We start from the raw sequence: 2214 nt of genomic DNA on the forward strand, positions 1-2214 counted from the left end.
ATGCGGTGGAAATTCGGCTCGGAATGCTTGCTACACCCGGGACTTATGTCTCTGCTGGCGGAGGGTCGGGTACTGTGATGAGTGACGGCACACTTGTGTTTCCCATGCAGGCCACAGATAATGGAAATACCTTTTTGCTTCTCGCGCACTTCACCCCGTCAGAGAATGAATGGAAGCCTGTAGTCTATATGGTAGGTGAGGGTTGCCACAATCCATCGATTGTGGAGTGGGGCGAAGTCTATGACCGAAGCATCTTCATGATGGCTCCCTGCAAGGATCGTTCCTATTACATGTACAAGTCTTTATCTTTGTACTATTCGTCGAGCGGTGAACCAATTTCTCGCTTGTGGGGCATCTCACATGATAGAAAAAGGGAGGGGGCGCGAAGTGGTTTCATCACTGCAACCATCGATGGAAAGAAGGTGATGCTGCTTACCCTGCCGGTGTATTCTGAGGAGAAGGGAGAGGGTCGGCTGCATCTTTGGGTGACAGACAATGCCCGTGTGCACGACGTTGGGCCGGTATCTCGCGAAGGCGATAACGCTGCCGCCAGCTCCCTGCTGTACACAGCTGACAAGAAGGAGTTGATTTTACTGTACGAGAAGAAGGCGAAGAATGGGGAGGGTGATTTATACAGTATTGTGGCTGTGAACCTGACTGAGCAGCTGGAGCGGATAAAGAGCGTGGTGAAGGCTTGGAAAGATATGGACACCGCACTAACAAACTGCGCTTCCACTGGCACTGTTGACCCGCGGATAAAGAATGTGTGTAAAGTGCCCATTCCCACCAAAGGGCTTATTGGCTTTTGGTCCAACAGTTTGGAAGGGAATTTATGGAAAGACGAGTACTTCGGAGTGAACGCAATGGTGCGTGGTGGGAATGTGGCAGGCACGGAGGGGGGCGTGAGGTTCCGAGGCGCAGCAGCGGGGGCGGAGTGGCCGGTGGGCAACAAGGGGCAGTTCCAACCGTACTACTTTGTGAACAATGACTTCACTCTTGTGGCGACGGTGATGATTAACGCGGTGCCGGAGACAGAGGGTCCTGTTCCTTTGATGGGTGTGAGGATGAATGACGATGCCAATACTGTGCTTGTTGGTCTGTTCTACACGAAGGACAAGAAGTGGGGAGTAATTGTCAACGGAAAGTCTCGGGAGTTGTCAGATAAAGATGGTACGTGGCAGCCTGGCACAACGTATCAAGTGATACTGAAAAAGCTTAGGGAATCGTTGTATGTGTACGTTGACAATAATGAGCTTATTCAGGAGGATGTTGCGCCCTTTGAGTACACCCCACGCGGTGTCTTGGACTTCTACGTTGGCGGCGACGGTGCGAAGGGGACAGGCGAGGTTGACGTGACGGTGGGCAATGTCCTGCTGTACAAAGAGGCACTTGGTGATAATAGGCTCACGAGCCTCAGTGCCAGCAAAGTCACACTTCCAACACCAGCTGCTGAGGGGCCACTCACAACGCTGGGAAATGATGAGGAGATTACCTCCAAGCTGAAACCTGGAGAAAAGAGGATTGGTGACGGTTTGAATCCTGAAGGGCGTCTACCAGAGGAGGCCCATAAAGGCAATCACAGTGCTGGTGAGGAGTCGGGGTCTGCGCCGGCTTTGTCTTCGCCAAGGGTGCGCCTGGCTGTTGGATCCAAAAACACCAGCGCGAGTCTTGCGAAGGACGCATCCAGCATTTCTCTTTCTGGTGACAGCTCCGTTGCTTTCGACAACCTTACACGTGTGAGGCCCGATTCAGGAAGCGGTGACGGCACGATGCGTGGGTGTGTGTCTCGGCTGCTTCTGCTGCTATTGGTGTTATTGGGTTTTGTTTCCCTGTGCTGAGTGGAGCCCGGTGGAGGGGAGTTTGTGCTTCTACTGAGAACATCTCCGTTTCTCCACTCACTTTTTAAACTAAATAAAGTCTCATTTAGACATACATTTTGTTTTATTTTCCGCTTTTTTTAAATTTACGCAAGACGTTTTTTTTTTTTTTCCTTGGGCACACAAATTGCGCTCTCCCCTCAGCACTAGCACAGCGCAATCCTCATGTATTTATTTTATTGTGTCCATTTTTGTTTGTTATATTGTTTGTTTGTAGCAATGACTGGAGACCAGTCACCATTTTTTTTTTGTGTGTATTGGTTCAGTATATTGTTGGTTGATTGATTTGTGGATGTGTTATTTTCGTTGGTTTTCCGGTTGTTGTTTTGTCGGTTTG

At 50.1% G+C, this 2214-nt stretch overlaps 1 protein-coding gene across 1 annotated transcript, besides 1 other annotated feature; it reads left to right on the top strand.

Annotated features, from left to right (window-relative positions):
• Nucleotides 1-1838, top strand: TraAM80_10492 (trans-sialidase; the record flags this gene model as incomplete). Its single annotated transcript, XM_029387108.1, has 1 exon — nt 1-1838. A coding segment is annotated over one exon (1838 nt), but the record flags the coding sequence as incomplete, so codon positions are not given.
• Nucleotides 1839-2067: 229 nt separating this feature from the next.
• Nucleotides 2068-2092: a microsatellite.
• The last annotated feature ends 122 nt before the right edge of the window (nt 2093-2214 follow it).

The sequence above is a fragment of the Trypanosoma rangeli genome, assembly GCF_003719475.1.
Source record: "Trypanosoma rangeli strain AM80 chromosome Unknown Tra_15.4_contig_01004, whole genome shotgun sequence".
Taxonomy (NCBI): domain Eukaryota; phylum Euglenozoa; class Kinetoplastea; order Trypanosomatida; family Trypanosomatidae; genus Trypanosoma; species Trypanosoma rangeli.